At 43.1% G+C, this 18,216-nt stretch overlaps 1 protein-coding gene across 11 annotated transcripts in view; it reads left to right on the top strand.

Annotated features, from left to right (window-relative positions):
• The window catches only part of ARHGAP32 (Rho GTPase activating protein 32), a 352,740-nt gene that overhangs the window by 275,086 nt on the left and 59,438 nt on the right, over positions 1-18,216 (top strand). For all 11 annotated transcript variants that reach the window (XM_073603297.1, XM_073603299.1, XM_073603301.1 and 8 more), the window contains 6 exons: positions 491-577; positions 12,945-13,082; positions 13,832-13,924; positions 14,050-14,172; positions 15,324-15,401; positions 16,408-16,489. In XM_073603297.1, coding sequence (XP_073459398.1) covers positions 491-577; positions 12,945-13,082; positions 13,832-13,924; positions 14,050-14,172; positions 15,324-15,401; positions 16,408-16,489 — 601 coding nt within the window. The remainder of the gene's footprint in view (positions 1-490; positions 578-12,944; positions 13,083-13,831; positions 13,925-14,049; positions 14,173-15,323; positions 15,402-16,407; positions 16,490-18,216) is intronic.

Raw genomic sequence — 18,216 nt, 5'->3', positions numbered from 1 at the left:
ATTTTCTCTCATTTAGCTGGCTCTATATGGGTCTGAGTGCAGCACGTTTGAGTTATGTCAATGGCCTGTTTGTCATGTAGTGTTGAATTCTGGTGGAGAGTTTAATAGAGCGCACAGTATGTGATGAGACCGTTCTTCTCTCTCTCTGGCATGTTAAGACAGAGCAACGGGGATGTCACTTCTACTTCTTCTGATGTCTTCATCTATACAGTAATGCTGAATAAACAGCTGATGAAATCTAAGACCAAATCCCCCCGGGGATGTTCAGCTTCATTTACTGCATTCATTTAAGAGTCACACATTTTTATACTGTTCTACAATTGTACATTTTCCAATGCATCATACATGTGTGCCGCTAATTAATAAACAGCATGGTGTTACCTAGTTCTCAATGTTTATAACTATATATTTATTAGTAATTTCATGTTGTCTGGTCCTATTAGTGGTGTTATATTCTGCCGGGTTTTTCACAGTATTATTTTGTCCACAGCTCACACTAACCGAGGAGCAGAATGAAGTGAGCAGAAACGGATGTGAGTCGAAGGAGCTGGTCTTCCTGGTGCAGGTGGCGTGTCAGGTACATATTACAGAACTACCTCTTCCATTCCTTGTGGGACTGCTCCTACCTGTTACAGCTGGGACCATCAACAGTGGAGTGGAAATTATTCCTGCTAATTATTATTGGTATACTTTTTTATGACATTGTGTGACCTTCTAAAATCTTATGAAAATTTTCTTGAATTGTAAAAAAACAAAAAAAGGACCAGAAGGCATGAAGGTGTGTGCTAGAGGTACTGGTGTGGCTGTTTTACAGAACTTGTAAAGGTTTCTTTTTTAGGCTGCTCTTTAGGCACCTGGTAATCCTGCTAGCAAGTCTGTTATTTCTCAACTTCCAGGCTCTGCTGTCCAGCAAAAGGGGTAGTTAGAAGGTTAAGACAAACCATTTTTCCATATACAGGGGTGCTTACAATGGTCACATTTTTATTCATTTATTTTAAAAAGAATTATCCCTAAGTAAAAAAATTTTTTTTAAAAAAAGGAAAAAAAGTTGCTGTAACTGCCTAAAAAGCGTTCCCCAGAATTCAGCTTTATTCATTTTTTTAGTCAAGTTTATGTAAATTTGCTAGTGCATCTTATTGCTACCCTCTCCCCAGATTATGATGCTGATGCTGCTATCCAAAGTTGTTTCCATTCCTCCTCCTCCATCCAGAGTATGGACACCCCGACTGTCGGTTCACTCTAAACGTGGTGTGAATTCACAACGAGTTTTCTGCGGATTCTGCACTGCATCAAAATTGCAACCCGTTTATGCGAACTGATTGCGGAGTGTATATTAAGTTAAAGACACCTTGAAATCGGTTTGCAAAGCGCAGTGCGATTTGCAGAATCAGGCCACATGGGTGTAAACACCCATGCAATACGATTCTGGTGCGGACATAAAAAGGTTTGGTGCAAATGCAGTGCGATTTAAGCCATACAAATCCATGGCTCAAATCGCACCCCAGAGACACCGCATGTAATTCGCACAGGAATGTGCTAAGATTCTTGTGCTAATTACATGCAGTGCCCCGCACTTCATCAGTGTGAACCTGTGCTATAGCCTTGACACATTACTAGTGACAGATAGTAATGGTCGGAGCCACTGTACTAACAATCTGAGGTTGATACAGCGATCTCCCCTGCTGTTCTATTGTGTTCTGATGGGGACAGCCCCCCTGACAGAACACTCCGGTCAGCGCTCTCAGGCATTGCCATTGACAAACTTTTCTCGGTCATGACCCTTTGGGAGAAGCCGGCTGAACAGACAGTTTCTGTCGGACCGGCTGCAGTACACATGGGCTGAATGTCCGCAAGTTTTTATTGAACCGGCTGATGGCGCCCGAGATTTGGCCCTTGTGTTGTAGGCTTTAGACAGGAAGTTGTTACTGGCTGGATCACCAGGGGAAAAAATAAGGAAAAAAAAACATTAATGCAGCCACCACATTTAAGGATTGGTAAGCTGCAATATATTACATTTAAGTATTTTGGGTTTATTACCACTACAATTCCTCCACTCCCTAGCAGGTTATACTCACGTTTCTTTGCTCTTGTGCCTCTCCATTCAGTCCTTGGGACCAGAGACAAAAATGTAAAGCCTAACGTTTTGGAGCTTTCAGAAGGCTGTGGTCTTCTTCCTAGCCCTCCCCATGTGATGGCACTGGCCAATTATAATGCATCATCATATGAAAGAGGAGGAGTGAGTCATGTGCTAATCCATACATTGAAGTACTGGGTATTTCACTTTGAGATGGGAGAACAAGGACAGGTGATTCCATGTTTCCTGAGAGGGGGAAGTTCAATGTTCCTGCGTGGGCAAAGGAAAGACTCACTGTACACTGAGCATTTGCCAAGCTCCTCTGAACACCTTTGTTCTTGACAAGAATAAAGCAAAAACGTGCCTAAAACCATGTTTTGCACATGTGTTGAGGCGTGTCAGGCACTTATTTATTCTGGCTATTGGAATGAATGAATGCCCAAATGCTAAATGCACCCAGTATTTACAGATGTTTAGGAGCGTCAAGTTTTTTCTGCTCAAGCGTTCCTCTCCTGATGGTTTTATTTTTTGTTATTTATTTTTTTCAGCTTCTAAACGCTTCTCGTCTAATACACCTGTAAACACCTTTGTGTTCATGGCCACAAATAGGGGCGTTAAGAGGCTGGGAAAAAAAAACGCCTGTAAAAGCAGCATTTTTTAATGTCCTGTATGCACGAGTTCTAAGAATTTGTACACACGGGATTCTTCTGTAATGGGAAACCATTACATTGTTATATATATGCATTGATTGGAGATGCAAGCAGAATTACACGCCAGGGAATATATTTGGTATTGTTTTCTACAACCTCAGTACTTAAATCTGACTTCTACAATCACAGAACGATTGCATGTTATAAAGCCATTTTTAAGTCACTAGTCGGTAATTACAGAGTGATCACAAACCAAAATTTATCAAAATGAATGTAACAGTCTCCATTCTCTGTGTGTTTTGGGCAAAAGAGGTCAGCAAACCATGGTGGAAAAGACATTTAAACACTAGGGATTGCTTTCATGATGAATTGTGGCAAAAATCCCTCCAAACGCCACACTGAATGCATCATTGTGTACAAAGAACGTCCCTACCTAACCTATGGAGTAAAGTCAATAACCCAATGAAAGACTAGCAGTCTGCTTCCTTCACATTTTAAAGCGGTTCCTCAGTGTTAACAAAAAACTAAAACTAAACAGAAAAAAATAAATAAAAATACTGTAGCCGCTGTTAAAAAAAAAAAAAAAAAAAAAGACACTTACCTGTCCAAGGATCCAGCGCCATCCCCATCTGGGGCGTTTCTTCACTAGCCTTGGGGCCCCCATCACTGGCATGTTTAAAGTGTTACTAAACCCACAACAGTAAAATCACTCTATCTATGCAGTAAGCATGCTTGTTATACTCACTGTGGAACCTAAGGGGTTAATCCTCTGCATTGTGTAAAAAAGACTGTTTGATCCTGTCTTCTCTTATCCTACCCTTCTTCCACAGTCCCCAAATCTGCTGATAGAACAGAGCCTTACGGGCAAGCTGCACAATTTTGTGTGTTTTGCTTGAGAGGATTTTTTTTTTTTTGGGAGAGTACATGTGAGCACAAGGCCAATCAGCACTGTCCAGACAGAGGGTCAGGGGTCCTGCAGCCTCATAGGACAATCGGGAGAATGAAAACTCCTCCTACAAGTTGTAACCAGACACTGATAGAAGTCACAAGACTGCTCTAACTGCTGTTGAATAAAGGTATTTAGCAGTTTATATTTACTTACACTATTACATTTCCATGTTCTGTGTACTTTGGGAGACCAGATATAGTGAATGCAGGGTCCTGGGTTTAGTAACAGTTTTAATATAGGAAGCCGGCTGTGATTGCTTGCAGCCTCACGGCTGGCTTCCCACTGCGCATATACGAGTTGTGCTGTACTTTGTGAATGGACAGCTTTCTAGGACTTGTGACATGGCAGGGGGAGGAGGGGGGGGGGGCTCTCCCGATCGCCTATGCCTGCTAAAATTTATTGGTGTTTATCTGCATTTTTGACGTTAGAGCGTTTTTACAGCTGAAAAACTCCTCTCAGAACCCACTAGTTTTGGGGTTTTTTTACATCCAAAAAACACCCTAGCCCAAAACAGTTGATAACAGCCTATGTGTGCATGGACACATAGGATAACATGCTGGAGGGTTTATTGACTGTAGAAAACGGCAGCTTTAAAAACGTCCAGTGTGCCTGGGGCCTAAAAGTTGCAGCACATTGGCCAAAGTTAACCATACACTCTGAGATTTTGTAGTTTCTGAACAGCTGTAGAATATGCCGCTTCTTCGATTAAATTTTAAAGCAATCACAGTCTCATCATAGATTTAGCATGACAATATAACACACTGGAAGCTTGGGGTCCTGTGATATCCGGGGTAGAGATTAGTGAATCAGTTTGCAGATTGGGTTTTTCCTTTATCTTCCTAGACTGCAGTTGATCTGAACATGTTCATAGAGATTTGTGGAGAGAATAATGGCAGTCACTAATCCAGGCATTCAGTGATGATGAATTTCATGGCTGTGTACAGAGTGGACCTCCATATATACACATTTGGGTGAATAATTTTTTTTTTAATTTGCCTAAAAGAGATGAGATTTGCCAGATTTATCCGATACACAAAGCAATTTTCTCATCTCTAGGGCCAAGGCCCAGTTCTGATAGAACATATGCATAGTATAAATTATGTGAGAGAGCACAGAAGGGATGGATCTAATCCCAGAAGGACGGCAGTTCCTGCAGCTGTGCTGTATTATTGGCTGCGATTCTCACTACTTGATCTGTTTTTCTTTCACAAAATGACTGCATGTTATAAATAATGATGCAGAAAACAGGTGCAGTCACTAACCGCGGGCCCAGTTGTCCTTTGTGAACATTCGTTGTTTGACTTACATAGTATTATTTTAGGGTGAAAATAATGTTTATTGTGTACCACATAAAGCCCAGAGGAATAAACCAGTAGACTTGCGATTTAAAGTGCCTACAAGAATTGTTTGTGTTGTTGTTTCTGACAATCTCACTGGATGCATGGACAATACAGAGAGTTCTCCTTTCCACAATTATCCCCGGTATTCATAAATGTGGCACAGGTTGTGGGGCAATGGGAATTGGGGCCCCTTTCATGATGTATTCAGAATCTGCAGTAATGGGCTACAAGGTGGTACATTTTTAACCATAACTCCAACATTCAATTATGACATTGTTTCAGTGCTGACAGAATCTGTGTCGGCTTGTTTGGCACCATCATTAGACCACAATTTCTATTCAGCTGTGTGCACAAGGTATGTTCTCTAGGTGGTAATTTCACTTGCAGGTGGTGATCAGTGATGCCATGTGTGTATTCCTGCTACTGTGCTGAGAAATGGGAAATTTATAACAGATGTGTGTAGTTGGAATTCTGATTAGATAATAGAGATGTGATGATGGCCGATTCCCTTTGGCACGCTGTGCAGAATGTGCTGTAATAGGCTGGATATATGGATATCACTATTCTTTGGTGATTGCTGTGCACAGTGAATGGTCTCCTGCGGTCTGGGTTTGGAAAAAATTGTGCCCAAAGTCATTTACAAGAATGAAGAATTTGTACAAAAAATTGTGTACATTTTCACTTCAGTTATCCAGTCATATGAAAATCAAATCCCTGTTCACTTTGAATACTGATTTTTTTGCAGATGTTTTTTCCACATGACTAGATAATTGAAATTAATTGTCACACCCTTTTTTTTTTTTTGAGTGAAGATCAGGGCAGCAGGAGGCGCTCTTGTACAGACCTCCCATACTATATGTTAGTATGGTAGACGTATGATAGATTGGCTGCTCAGGGGATTGATTCACCTTGAAGGCTTTTAGCTGTGTCTTTATTGCCTGTTTTAGTAAATGTTTATGACCTAAAGCCTTAACAAGAAAAATCAATTATAATCTATTTTATGGCTGCATTGTCTAGGCAGAACCCAGCAGCCTTCTGGTGGTAGATGTAACCCTGACCTGTGCAGGTTACCCAGAATCTGCTAATGTTTCCTCTGGCAGACAGTCAGAGCCCATCCTCTTCTCCATCTCTGGACCACATTTAATAACATGTCAAAAATAAGTGCTGCCCGTGTTACCCCATTTATACAAACAAGTTTCCTTTTTTCCGATTTTCACTGGAAAGATGAGAGAAAACTGTAAGGGCTTGTTTACACTTGTGGTTGGGGGCAGTAAAAACAGGCAGTTAAGCTGTGCCCCCTCCATAAAGCAGATAAAAGACATGAGTACTCACCTTGGTTCCAATGGTCTGACACCCATGAGATCCATTGCCGACTTGTTCTCCCGGGGATCTTCCAGGTGCCGGTCTTCATCTGTTTTTATTGGCCGGTACATGATGATGTCTCTTCTGCAAATGTGCCAGAGTGCAGATATCCCTACACCCTGGCAGCATTCCGGAAGTAATGTATACTGAACTGGACATATTATGTCAGTCTTCCTTTGCTGGTTCCCAGTTTACCATTCTTGTCCCTAGTGGCAGTGTCCATGCAGTTTTAAACTTTAGTGTTATTTTGGGTATAGACAGATGCTGATGGATTCAAATCACACCTGTATTCTCCTGACTTATGGGGATTCTATGGATGAGAGTTAGGGGGGACCATGGTTAAGTCCCAGCTCCCCCAGAATTAACTGAATATGCCATTCATTTCCTCTGTGCTGAACTACTGACTCTAACTAGTTTTCGTTGAAGTTATTAGTCTATGGAATCACTTACTTTTTTTCTCTAGCACTGTGAATATTTAATAGGTGTGTTCAATGAAGACACTAGAATTTAGAATTGTTTGTGTGTTATCAACTTAAGCACATTGGGTTGATTTACTTAAGCCAGAGAGTGCAAAATCTGGTGCAGCTCTGGAAAAGCAATCTCTCTGCCCCAGTCTTTATGAATTCCAGGGATTGTGTGTGTCTAGAATTCTAAGTGTGACTAAGGCCCTTTTCACACTTGTACAACTTGCCCTGCGACTTGGGACTGCAAAGTTGCATGACAAGTCGTTCCCCGTTATATCCAATGACAACCATTCATATTAGTACAACTTCAAGTCGTGCCGACTTCAAGGTAGTCCCTGCACTACTTTGGTCCAACTTTGATGCGAGTTACACAGGCATTCCCTGAAACTGCTGCAAAAATCATGCGACTTTGAAGTCGCACAAGTGTGAAAGGGCCCTTAGGCCTCATGTACACTGCTGCTGGTAAACAGACATTTAGGAGCAGCTGGGCATTTTTTTCAACTGGTCCTGAACTCTTCTCTATGTTCTCCTCTCTTTTTTGGAATGCAAAAAAAATGGGTTCAGAAGCTGAGTTTAGAGGCATTTCAAGCGCCAACCGCTTCTAAACGCGGTAACTCACTTTTATCCGCGTTTCATATATATATTTAACCACTTCCTGCCCGCCCTATAGCGGATTGACGTCCGGGAAGTGGTTCCGTTATCCTGACTGGGCGTCATATGATGTCCAGTAGGGATGAGCTTCGAGTTCGAGTCGAACTCATGTTCGGCTCGAACATTGGCTGTTCGCCGAACAGCGAAGAATTTGGGGTGTTCGGCAAATTCGAATGCCGCGGAACACCCTTTTAAAGTCTATGGGAGAAATCAAAAGTGCTAATTTTAAAGGCTTATATGCAAGTTATTGTCATAAAAAGTGTTTGAGGACCTGGGTCCTGCCCCAGGGGACATGGATCAATGCAAAAAGAAGTTTTAAAAACGGCCGTTTTTTCAGGAGCAGTGATTTTTAATAATGCTTAAAGTCAAACAATAAAAGTGTAATATCCCTTTAAATTTCGTAGCTGGGGGGTGTCTATAGTATGCCTGTAAAGGGGCGCATGTTTCCTGTGTTTAGAACAGTCTGACAGCAAAATGACATTTCAAAGGAAAAAAGTCATTTAAACCTACTCGCGGCTATTGCATTGCCGGTCCGACAATACACATAAAAGTTCATTGATAAAAACGGCATGGGAATTCCTCACAGGGGAACCCCGAACCAAAACTAAAAAAAAAAAAAATGGCGTGGGGGTCCCCCTAAATTCCATACCAGGCCCTTCAGGTCTGGTATGGATATTAAGGGGAACCCTGGCCAAAATTTAAAAAAAAATGACGTGGGGGTCCCCCTAAATTCCAAACCAGACCCTGCAGGTCTGGTATGGATTTTAAGGGGAACCCCGCACCAAAAAAAAAAAAAAAGGTGTGGGGTCCCCCCAAAAATCCATACCAGACCCTTATCCGAGCACGCAACGAGAGCGCCCCCCTCCTGAACCGTACCAGGCCACATGCCCTCAACATTGGGAGGGTGCTTTGGGGTAGCCCCCCAAAACACCTTGTCCCCATGTTGATGAGGGCAAGGGCCTCATCCCCACAACCCTGGCCGGTGGTTGTGGGGGTCTGCGGGCGGGGGGGCTTATCGGAATCTGGAAGCCCCCTTTAACAAGGGGACCCCCAGATCCCGGCCCCCCTGTGTGAAATGGTAAGGGTACCGCTACCATTTCACTAAAAAAACTGTCAAAAATGTTAAAAATGACAAAAGACAGTTTTTGACAATTCCTTTATTTAAATGCTTCTTCTTTCTTCTATCTTCCTTCATCTTCTTCTTCTTCTGGCTCTTCTGGTTCTTCTGGTTCTTCCTCCGGCGTTCTCGTCCAGCATCTCCTCCACGGCGTCTTCTATCTTTTCCTCGGGCTGCTCCGCACCCATGGCATGGGGGGAGGCTCCCGCTCTTCTCTTCATCTTCTTCTCTTCATCTTCTTCTTCATCTTCTTCTTCATCTTCTTCTCTTCTTCATTTTCTTCTTCGGGCCCCGCCCCCCGTTATTTAAGAATCGTCAGAAGAGGAGACGCCGTCACACAGCGGGAGCCTCCCTCCATGCCAGCATGGATGCAGAGCAGCCCTGAGAAGAAAATGAAGATGAAGAGAAGAGCGGGAGCCTCCCCCCATGCCATGGGTGCGGAGCGGCCCGAGGAGAGGAAGATAGAAGACGCCGCGGAGGAAATGCCGGACGAGAACGCCGGAGGAAGAACCAGAAGAAGAAGGTGAAGGAAGATAGAAGAAAGAAGAAGCATTTAAATAAAGGAATTGTCAAAAACAGTCTCTTGTCATTTTTAAAATTTTTGACAGTTTTTTAGTGAAATGGTAGGGATACAAGTACCCCCTTACCATTTCACACAGGGGAGGTGCCGGGATCTATGGGTCCCCTTGTTAAAGAGGGCTTCCAGATTCCGATAAGCCCCCCGCCCGCAGACCCCCACAACCTCCGGCCAAGGTTGTGGGGATGAGGCCCTTGTCCTCATCAACATGGGGACAAGGTGTTTTGGGGGGCTACCCCAAAGCACCCTCCCAATGTCGAGGGCATGTGGCCTGGTACGGTTCAGGAGTAGGGGGGGCGCTCTCTCGTCTCCCCCTCTTTTCCTGCGGCCTGCCAGGTTGCGTGCTAGGATAAGGGTCTGGTATGGATTCTTGGGGGGACCCCACGCCGTTTTTGTTTTTTGGCGCGGGGTTCCCCTTAAAACCCATACCAGACCTGAAGGGTCTAGTATGCAATTTAGGGGGACCCCCATGTCATTTTTTTTTTTATTTTGGTTCGGGGTTCCCCTGTGGGGAATTCCCATGCCGTTTTTATTAATGAACTTCTATGTGTATTGTCGGACCGGCAATGCAATAGCCGCGAGTAGTTTTAAATGACTTTTTTCCTTTGAAATGTCATTTTGCTGTCAGACTGTTCTAAACACGGGAAACATGCGCCCCTTTACAGGCATACGATAGACACCCCCAGCTACGAAATGTAAAGCCTCCGGCGGAGGCTCTTTACCACGTGATAAGCCGTGTCCAATCACAGCTGATCACGCTGTCAATGGTAAGAGCCGTTGATCGGCTTTTCCTCACTCGCGTCTGACAGACGCGAGTAGAGGAGAGTCGATCGGCGGTTCTCCTGACAGGGGGGGGTCTGCGCTGATTTTTTATCAGCGCAGCCCCCCCTCAGATCACCACACTGGACCACCAGGTATGTACCCTATGGCCATCCACATGTGCCCAATCTGTGACAATCAGTGCCCACAAATGGGCACTGATTGGCACCATTAAGTTCCAGATCTGCCCAGCAATGTCCCCAATATGTTTTATCAGTGCCACCTGTCATTGCCCATCGGTGCCACCTGTCAGTGCCCACCTATCAGTGCCACACATCAGTGCCACACATCAGTGCCACCCATAAGTACCCATCAGTGCCACCCATAAGTACCCATCAGTGCCACCCATATGTACCAATCAATGCCACCTACGAGTGCCCATCAGTGCCGCATACCAGTGCCACCTATCAGTGCCCATCAGTGCTGCCTATCAGTGCCCATCATCAGTGCAGCATATCAGTGCCCATCATTGAAGGAGAAAACGTACTTATTTACAAAAAATTTTAACAGAAACAAAAAAAACTTTTTTTTCGATTTTTTTCGGTCTTTTTTTATTTGTTGCGCAAAAAATAAAAACCGCAGAGGTGATCAAATACCACCAAAAGAAAGCTCTATTTGTGGGAACAAAATTATAAAAAATTTGTTTGGGTACAGTGTAGCATGACCGCGCAATTGTCATTCAAATTGCGACAGCGCTGAAAGCTGAAAATTGGCCTGGGCGGGAAGGTGTCTAAGTGCCTGGTATTGAAGTGGTTAAACGCAAACAAGGCAAAACGGACATATTAAATGTGGGTTACTATGCGTCAAATTAAATCATTCAGGAGAGGTTGTAAAAACATCCCGTGTACATGAAGCCTTAGAATGAGGATCAGATCACATTGTATGGCAGATTACTGCAGAAAACCAGGTTTGCATACTTTTTTGCCACTGTAGATCCACTGTGGCATTAGATAGACATATACTAGACATATAAAGGCCACATGCAGTCATGACTGAGCTTTGCCAAAACCCACCTTGAAGATTCTGAGGCCACATGGAAAAGGTGTTCTGGTCAGATGAGGCTAACATTTCATTATTTGGCCTCAACAGCAAACAATATGTCTGGTGGAAATCCAATACAGCTTACCATCCAAATAACACCATTCCTACAGTAAAGCATGGAGGTTGTAATATCCTGTTATGGGGGTGTTTTTCTACAGCAGGGACTGGAGCATTTGTCAGGATAGAAGGAAAAATGGATGGGGCAAAATACCGGAAAAATACCGTCAAACTCTTGAGGAAAATCTGCCGCCCTCTGCCAGTAAGTTGTCAATGGGAAGAAGGCTTACTTTCTAACATGACAATGACCCAAAGTACACCGCAAAAATGACCACGCAGTGGTTGAAGGAGAAAAGTGAATATCCTTGCATGGCTTAGTCAGAGCCCAGACTTAAACCACATTGAAAATCTGTGGAATGACTTGAAGACTGCAGTCCACAAACGGTCTCCATCAAATGTAACTGAACTTGAGCAGTTCTGCAAAGAAGAGTGGGTAGATAATGTCTAGATGTGCAGTTACCAGAGACCTGTCCCAACATACTAAAGACTGTAATTAAAGCAAAAGGTGGTTCAACAAAATACTGACATAAGGGGGAGATCCTTTTTCGAACTCAGTGATTCCGTCTTTTGATTTATTTTTCCTGACATGTTAGTGCAACTTATAACATCCAAGTGAAAGATATAACACTGTCTATCTTCATTTCAGGCTGCAAAGCAACAACATTTTATTATTTTAAAGGGAGTGATTCTTTTTTATACCCACTGTAGCCCATAGCATATAATGGCATTATTAAAACTCTTATTTACCCACAAAGCATTCATCACTATTACCTAGAAGCAAAGATAAATCACTGACTTCAAGTCTGTGATGGGGGGGGGGGTGACACATGGGGTTTATTTACTAAGGCTGGAGAGTGCAAAATCTGTTGCAACTCTGCATAGAAACCAGCTTCTAGGTTTTATTGTCAAAACGTAATTGAACAAGCTGAAGTTAGAAGCCGATTGGCTACCATGCACAGCTGCACCAGATTCTGAGTGCTCCAGTTTTAGTAAATCCCCCCAGTGGGCTGGCCACACGGGAGGAAAAGGTAAAGCGTATGTTGAGACACAACAAGAAATCAGAACTCAGCTGATACTTTCTAGAAGATGACATCAGACTGGTTGCCATTGAAAACACTGGATCCTTTCATCAAGTTTTATAGATAAGGTCCAGCATGCCAATACAGGACACAGAGGAAAATTAATCTTCCAGTAACAGTATGTAGGGCTTCTTGGTTTCTTCTCTTATAACTTGCACACTAGTATACAAAGCAATTAACTGGTTAAGAAAAGAGCACTTGTCCCCCTCCTCCCAGACTGAGCTGGGCATGCATTATAGCGGAGGTGAGAGCATTGGATGTTTTCCCAGATGTCTCCACATATAACGCGCTCTGCGCATATTGATGTGAGCGATGCTCTGTTCTTGCATAGGAAATCTATGGGAGGCTTCTCTACACTTGCTGATTCCTTCATTAACTGTCTCCAAGTTGTGCTGAAGCCAGCAGATATTTCTGACATCCTCCTGCTTCAGTATCTTATCAGCATCATTACAGACAATGAAACTCACTACAAGCAAAATCTGAGAAATATGCCATGCTGGGTAAGGAAAGGCTAGAGTGATGACCTGATCCGATAAGAGTGCCATCCAATTGCCCCCTGTCTACTCACAATATTTCTGTAGTACTTGAGTACTGGGTTCAGTTTCCCTCAAGTTCTTCCAGTGTGTGTCTTGCAGGCCTCAGTATGCGTGTAAGAGAGAGGTGGGGAGATCAGATTGTGGCTTGTGTTCTTTGCAGGATGCCATGGAACGTGTCGGAGTTGAAGGAAGCCATCAGTAATGTCCAATTACAACTTGTCTTGGCAGGGCCGCAGCTGGATCGTTAAAAGGAGTTATGAAGATTTTAGGGTGCTGGACAAACACCTCCATCTATGTATATATGACCGGCGCTTCTCTCAGCTCTCAGAGCTGCCCCGTTCCGACGCCGTGAAGGACAATCCAGAGGTAAGCTATCTGCAGCTGTACCTGCTATGAGCCTGCCTAGAGGATGCATAGTCAGGTGATGTTTGTGAAAAGGGCCATTCAGAAGACACACAGTGAACTCATTCAGGCTCTCCTCTTCATTTGCACAGGTGCCTGGTTTAGCATCTTTTGTCAGATACGTACATTGTACCGTTAAATGTCAGCAGGGTGTGTAGCCTTTGTTTGTTGCTATAGAAAGCTCCAAGTTGTAGAGATCAGTTGCAGGTGCAGCCAGGTACCAAATACAACACATCCTAAGAAAACAAGATCCGCTGAGTGTTTGCAGCTACGCACTGCTGATTTGAATGGCGCCTCCTTCATAGTCATGTCTTTACATAAAGAGACCTTGTGTCTGGAGAGGCGCCTTGTGGCTGGTGAGTTATATCTGAAAAATTGTACTGGATCAAAAGAAATGCCTTTAAAGTGAAATTGTCTGGGTCTTTGTATTGCTTAGTAAGGCTGTCCATCACAATAAAGATCTAGTAAGGACACTCAAGAGGAGAAGTGGGAAAACATGGGATTTGTTTAGAACTTTAGCTGCTCTGGATCTTTTGATCATTTTGACATGGCCTTTTCATGACACTTTTCACTGGTTATGTGTTTGTTATATTGTCAGCTCAGCTTCCCAGATATGAGAAATTTACTTTAGGGTTATATTGAAAGTCATACATTTATTGTTTCTGGTGCCTTTGCTCTGGAATGTTGAAGCTATTTCTTCTATTGTGTTCCAGCTGGTCACACAGATGCTGATGGCTTACCTGACCCGCCTGTCAGCCATCGCCGGGAACAAGATCAACTGTGGACCAGCCCTGACGTGGATGGAGGTGAGTGCTGGCTCTATGGGAAAGCTCCATTGTTGTCTGCTCTAAATATATAACAGAAGAGACGTGGGATGTAGTTCATATTGTAGGAGATTGTATGATGTGTCCTCTGATGTGTTCTCCAACAGATCGATAATAAAGGAAACCATTTGCTAGTGCATGAAGAGTCATCCATCAATGTTCCGGCCATAGCTGCTGCTCACGTTATTAAACGCTACAATGCACAGGCTCCGGATGAACTGTCCTTTGAGGTATTTATTTCTTTATTATTTAGTGGGGCACAACCTGCAGGGTGACTCTTTATTTGAGAATTGAACTCCAGGAAGATAAAAAAACACATTAATGCAGCTCTGTATTTTTAGTCCATCCACTAATGTATTTTGTAAGTGTCTGAACTGACTTGTTATCAGTCTCTGCAGAGAGAGTGGCAGAGAGATGCACTCATCAGTCTGCTGCTTTTCCTTCATTGTCCAGTCACATGTGGGGGTGAGGGCAGAGGTTGGGTTATTGAACTACAGCAGAGAAAATTAGGTTTCCTGCCCTGCCAGACCGGGCTGTGCTATGTGGTATAGCAGGGTAAATCACAGGACTAAATAGACAGAATTACAAATGATTAGTCTGACAAAATGTTATTATTATTATTATTATTAATAATATTATTCAGAATGTATATAGAGCCAACTGTTTGTGCAACGCTTTGCAATCTAAAGGGAGACCATAAAGTTACAATATAAGCAAGCCCTGCTCATGAGAGCTTACAGTCTAATCGATCATCTCCTATATATGTATTTAATCTATGCATTTTAGCAGTTTGCCTGCTTTAACTGACTATTAGACCCCCAAGAATCACACTTGCCTTTTTGTGAGTGAAGTTTAAACAGCAATAGCTGACATTATACAAACAACAGACTTGGGGGTAGGGGGCACACCTTAAAATGTGTTTATATTCAAGATGGTGCTGCTATAAGACCGCAAACAGAACAAAATAGATTACAGCGCACACATACAAAAATTACATTTAAATCCTGCAAGGCTATTTAAAACACCTGAACATATTCAAAAATATGGGGATTTGGTTACACCATATGGCCATATAGTGTTAAGCCCAATACTACGTCAAAGTACCCCATTATCAGTGGGTCCTACACTATTCATAGAATGAAAGGTCCTGTATCTTGACCATGGGAGACAAACTGCTCTTTATGGGAGATCTATAAGGACTCCTTCTATATTACAGGTGGACACTAATAAGAGGTAATGAAGGGGGGATGGGGTGCTCCGGCCAAAAGGATCTGGTCAGGACCCTTACAATATGCAAACAACAGACTTGGGGGGGGGCACTGGCATTGTTTGATTTCTGAGGATCATTACAGCTTTGGTATTCGTGTTCTCTTCTCTGCAGGTGGGGGATATTGTGTCTGTTATTGACATGCCACCAAAAGAACTGACCACGTGGTGGAGGGGGAAGCACGGCTTCCAGGTAATTGATTTACAATATTTTTAACTCCTTCTCTTACCTATTGTCAGTCTGAAATTTTATTGGCTTCCCTTTTTTTTTTTAATTGACTGACCTACATATTGCCATTAGTGAATTCTGTATTGGTCATTGAAAAGTAGGTTTAAGCTGTTGCTGAGTGTTTTCTCCTGCAAGTCGCAGGGCAAAATATGAGAAAATGTGGACAAGTATAGAGAGCAGGGTGACTCTGTGGTTAGCACACTAGTTGATGAATCGGCCCCCTTCAGAATATTAGGGAGTTTGTAATGCTCTCCCTATATTTATGTATAAATAGAAGATCTTCCTTCCTGTGACCAAAAACCAAAGTTAGCCTTAAAACAATGCTTGTAGCAAGGAGCATTAAAGTTTAAGCTTTACTAGGGTAGACACTGAAATGAATGGATCTATATGGAAAACACTGCACAATATACACCAGCTGAAAGCAAGGTCACTAGCATGGTCAGTCTGTGTCTCTTCTTCTGACACAAGAGATAGAGGACGACTTGCTCGTGCACAGAGGGCCATGTAGTCCTGAAATCAGAATGCAGCTACAATGTCCCTATCCAGCCCTCCATAGTGTGAGTAGCAGTGGCTTCTGGCAGGGATTGGCAAGAGATGTCATTCATCTAGTATTTCCACATACAGACGGTGAAGGGTTTCCATGGAGATAAAGGCCTTCTTGATCTGTGACATTGGCAGAAGCTGTCAAGTGTCTTTTGCATTCTCTGCTCCCAGCCCACCAAGCTGTAGGAGAGGATTAGGACCAAACAGTCACACGTGACCTTTGAATTAACTGGCAACATAAAGAAAAAAATACATTTTAATATAGTTTTTTATTTTTTTCAAAAAGGAGAACAATTATTTTCTTGAATAACATTATGTATACAATAAATCTGTATAAATCTACAGGAGAAATGAGCAGAACATGATACCTAATAGAGTATGTTAAGGACAGGCTGTGTCAAATATGATGTGTTGGTGTCCTCCACAGGTTGGCTTTTTCCCCAGTGAATGTGTGGAATTAATTAATGATAAAGTTCCCCAGTCAATGACCAACTCCGTTCCAAAACCAGGTGAGTGCTTTTCTGTGTGGCATCTGTGGCAGGGATCATGTCTACGTTTTTGTGTCTAATCCTGTCATGCTAACATTATATACAAATGTATATAGAAGAGAGGACATGTTGTATGTGGTCCTGTACAATGCTAAATCATCATTGTACATTACTCTTATCCTGTACTATTCATTCTGTTCTGCTAACTCCGTGTTTGTAGAAAGTTTTCCTATCATACATATGATGTGGACTCTTTAGAATTCCACTAACACTGGATCTGGAACGAGTATCAGGCTGATGGCTGGTTGGCAGTGCAGCTCTGTGTAGACGGTGGATGGTGAACGTTCTCTAATCCAGGCTGATGGCTGGTAGGCTGTGCAGCTCTGTGTAGATGGTGGATGGTGAACGTTCTCTAATCCAGGCTGATGGCTGGTAGGCAGTGCAGCTCTGTGTAGACGGTGGAGGGTGAACGTTCTCTAATCCAGGCTGATGGCTGGTAGGCAGTGCAGCTCTGTGTAGATGGTGGATGGTGAACGTTCTCTAATCCAGGCTGATGGTTGGTAGGCAGTGCAGCTCTGTGTAGACGGTGGATGGTGAACGTTCTCTAATCCAAGCTGATGGTTCGTAGGCAATGCAGCTCTGTGTAGATGGTGAACATTCTCTCATCTAGGGTAATGGTTGGTAGGCAGTGCAGCTATGTGTAGACGGTAGATGGAGAATGTTCTCTAGTCTAGTTAGGGCCACAACTAAATTGTGAATCAGCTGAGCTTGAGAGAATGGCACAGGGATCCCCTCGCACTCTTTCACTCTCACAGTGTATAATAATCACAAATATTTGTTCTGGTCTCCCCAATACCAGACACAGCTCAATATATCACAATATTCCTGCACATGTATGCCCTTCATTTTTTGAACATGCAAATCTAGGAAGAAGAACTATAGGCAATGGTCCCTTCTACCCAATTAAGTATGTGTATTGTTCTGTCCGGAGCACAATGACATTTCTGGTGTTCACAGTGAGTGAAAAGAGAATTCTAAAGACATGTATTTTTTAGCACATGGTCACATGCAACAGGATCCGATCAGTCAGTACTAATCCGATACCACATGCGGCCACTGTTGGGAGAGAGACCCTGGTGGACTGTTTTACATAGAGCTTGGGGCTTTGAGGTGACACACAAGCAACTAGACATATTTTGGTCTTGAGGAAAGTTCTGTGTCTTGTTAAGGAACTTCTATACTTGAATGGAAACATGGTGTAAGGAAAAGCATTGGTAGCACCTAGAGATTTTGGATTGCAGTTTAGAAAATCAGTGAAATTTTTTGAGCCACGTTGTTTTGTTTTTTTTTTTATCAGTTTTTAAATGGATGTAAAATTAAGACATTTTCCACCCTAATGCATTTCCTGCATTAAGGTAAAAAATGTCCCAGCATTTGTATCACGCCCTCATTCCACTTATACTTACCTGAGTTCTTTCTCGGTCCAGTGCTGTGTGCCCATCTGAAGTGGCACTGGTCTTTCTCCTCACAGGACAGAGAGGCAGGAGCCATTGGCTCCTTCTGCTGTCGATCGAACCCTATCAGGAGGGAGCGGGGACAGGGCACAGCCTCGCTGTGTGTGTCTATGAATGTAGGAGGAGGACCTCAGTAGAGGAGGATCAGGGCCACTCTGTGCAAGGTAAGTATAACATGTTTATTGTTTTCGATAAAAAAAAAAAATAGACTTTATAACCACTTTAAAGGATAAG

The sequence above is a fragment of the Aquarana catesbeiana genome, linkage group LG10, assembly GCF_042186555.1.
Source record: "Aquarana catesbeiana isolate 2022-GZ linkage group LG10, ASM4218655v1, whole genome shotgun sequence".
Classification (NCBI taxonomy): domain Eukaryota; kingdom Metazoa; phylum Chordata; class Amphibia; order Anura; family Ranidae; genus Aquarana; species Aquarana catesbeiana.
Note: the sequence above shows the minus strand (reverse complement) of the source record. Positions and strands in the feature narration are given on the sequence as shown.